At 38.9% G+C, this 2,081-nt stretch overlaps 1 protein-coding gene across 1 annotated transcript; it reads left to right on the forward strand.

Moving 5' to 3' along the window:
- Nucleotides 1-7: 7 nt before the first annotated feature.
- On the forward strand, nucleotides 8-1,816 carry LOC18036003 (putative receptor-like protein kinase At1g80870; the record flags this gene model as incomplete). The annotated part of the gene is made up of 1 exon (XM_006427578.2): nucleotides 8-1,816. A coding segment is annotated over one exon (1,539 nt), but the record flags the coding sequence as incomplete, so codon positions are not given.
- Between the last annotated feature and the right edge of the window lie 265 nt (nucleotides 1,817-2,081).

A 2,081-nucleotide genomic window follows, 5' to 3' on the forward strand; every position in this document is an offset into this window, starting at 1 on the left:
CGTGATTCATGGTGATATAAAGCCTAGTAATGTGTTGCTTGATTCTGATTGTAGAGGAAAAGTTTCTGATTTTGGGTTGTCAAGGATTAAAGTGGAGGGTGAATTTGGGATGGATTTGTTCAGCCAAGACTTGGGGAAGAGTCAAGAGCTATGGAAGAGTCAAGAGCTTTCGGGGAATTTGGCAACTGCTACAGAGACACCAGCAATTAGTACTCCAGTTGACAGTGCTCATGAGGTAGATTTTGCTCTTGCTTTGCAAGCTTCTTCTTCATCAAATAATAGTAGGTGTTACAATGTTAGGGCTTTGAACTTGAATTCTTTGAATTACAATGCTAATATTGCGAGTGAGAGTGAAGTTAAGAGTGGGAATGGGAAGGGGAAGGAGGTTTCTGGTGTTGATCTTGGTGCAGTTGATTGGACTAGTAAGTTTGTGGCTTATGAAGATGAGCTTTCTAGTGTTGATCATAGCAAGGAGTTGAATGTTAATGCCAATTCTGTTAATGATGAGGCGGCAAGTACAAAGCAATGGGGAAAGGATTGGTGGTGGAGGCAGGATGGGAGTGGTGAATTGTGTAGTAAGGATTATGTGATGGAGTGGATAGGGAGCCAAATTTGCCCATCAACAAATCCTGATTGGGATGAAGAGAAAAAGAGCACTAATGAGAAAATTGAGTTGGATAATTCTACTCCATTGGATAACTTAGAAGATGGTCATGAGCCACAGTTGCAAGAACTTGGTTTTGGAAAATTGGAAAAGGGGTTTGAGAAGAAAGAATCAAAGTGGAAGAAAAACCGAAAGAAAAGGCATAAGAAGATGCAAGAATGGTGGAAAGAAGAACATTTAGATGAGATTAGCAAAAAGAGTAGTAAATTGAAGAAACTTGAAACTAAGTGGAAGAAGGGGTTTAAAATTCCGCATTTTGATCTGGCCAGGCGGTTTCATTTTCATAGACGAAACAAATTCAGGGAGCAGAATCAAGATGATTGTGATGCAAATGGGGAGTTCAGTTTTAGAAGGGGATGGAGGAAAAAGAACAAAAACTCAATGGGGAGTGATATGTGGAGTGGAGATCTTTTCAGCCGAGAATTGAGCAGCACAACAAGCATGAGGGGTACTCTGTGTTATGTTGCTCCAGAGTATGGTGGCTGTGGTTACTTAATGGAGAAGGCTGATATTTACAGTTTAGGAGTTTTGATCCTTGTAATTGTGTCTGGTAGAAGGCCCTTACATGTTCTTGCCTCGCCAATGAAGCTCGAAAAAGCTAATTTGATCAGCTGGTGCAGGCACTTGGCTCAAGCTGGAAACATATTAGAACTTGTAGATGAGAGATTGAAAGATGATTACAACAAGGAACAGGCAAGTTTGTGCATCAATTTGGCCTTAACTTGCTTGCAGAAAACACCCGAGCTGCGGCCGGATATTGGTGAGACAGTCAGGATTTTGAAAGGCGAGATGGATCTCCCACCAGTACCATTTGAGTTTTCTCCATCTCCATCAAAATTATACGGCAAGTCAAGGCAAAAACAGAAGCTAAATGCAGATTAGACCTTGGTACTTGTTTTTTCAATTTCACCTCTTCGTATCACGTAATTGCATTTGGGGTCTTGTTGGGTGTAATTTAGATTAGATGATCATCAGCAAATGTAACCCGAAAACCAATTTCCAGATCGAAGGAAGGAAGATGTTTGTGTACATTGTTATGTGAGGATTATGCCCCAGTTATTTCTATTAATGTACATTGAAGCTCATGTTCTGCATATTTGTTGTACATTTGAGCTCTTCAGTTGGTGTAATATTATCAAACTTCGAGAATAACTCTAGTCCAACGTTGTTTTGTACATCGAGTCCATTAAAGAACTTCAAATTTTGAAAGTTTTATTATTACTCTCCAAATTTTCGATCTTGACTCTCAGCTGATGATAAAATATACTTTACATATTCCCTCAAATTTCATGCAAGGTCAATGAAATTTTATACACTTTTTTCTTCAAATTTCAAATAAAAATTCTTTGCAAATTGAGAATTCCATCCAACAAAGGGAAAGGAATCTTGTGTTGGAGACAACAATAGATAGTTCATT

Source organism: Citrus clementina, unplaced genomic scaffold (genome assembly GCF_000493195.1).
Source record: "Citrus clementina cultivar Clemenules unplaced genomic scaffold, Citrus_clementina_v1.0 scaffold_7, whole genome shotgun sequence".
In the NCBI taxonomy this organism is placed as follows: domain Eukaryota; kingdom Viridiplantae; phylum Streptophyta; class Magnoliopsida; order Sapindales; family Rutaceae; genus Citrus; species Citrus x clementina.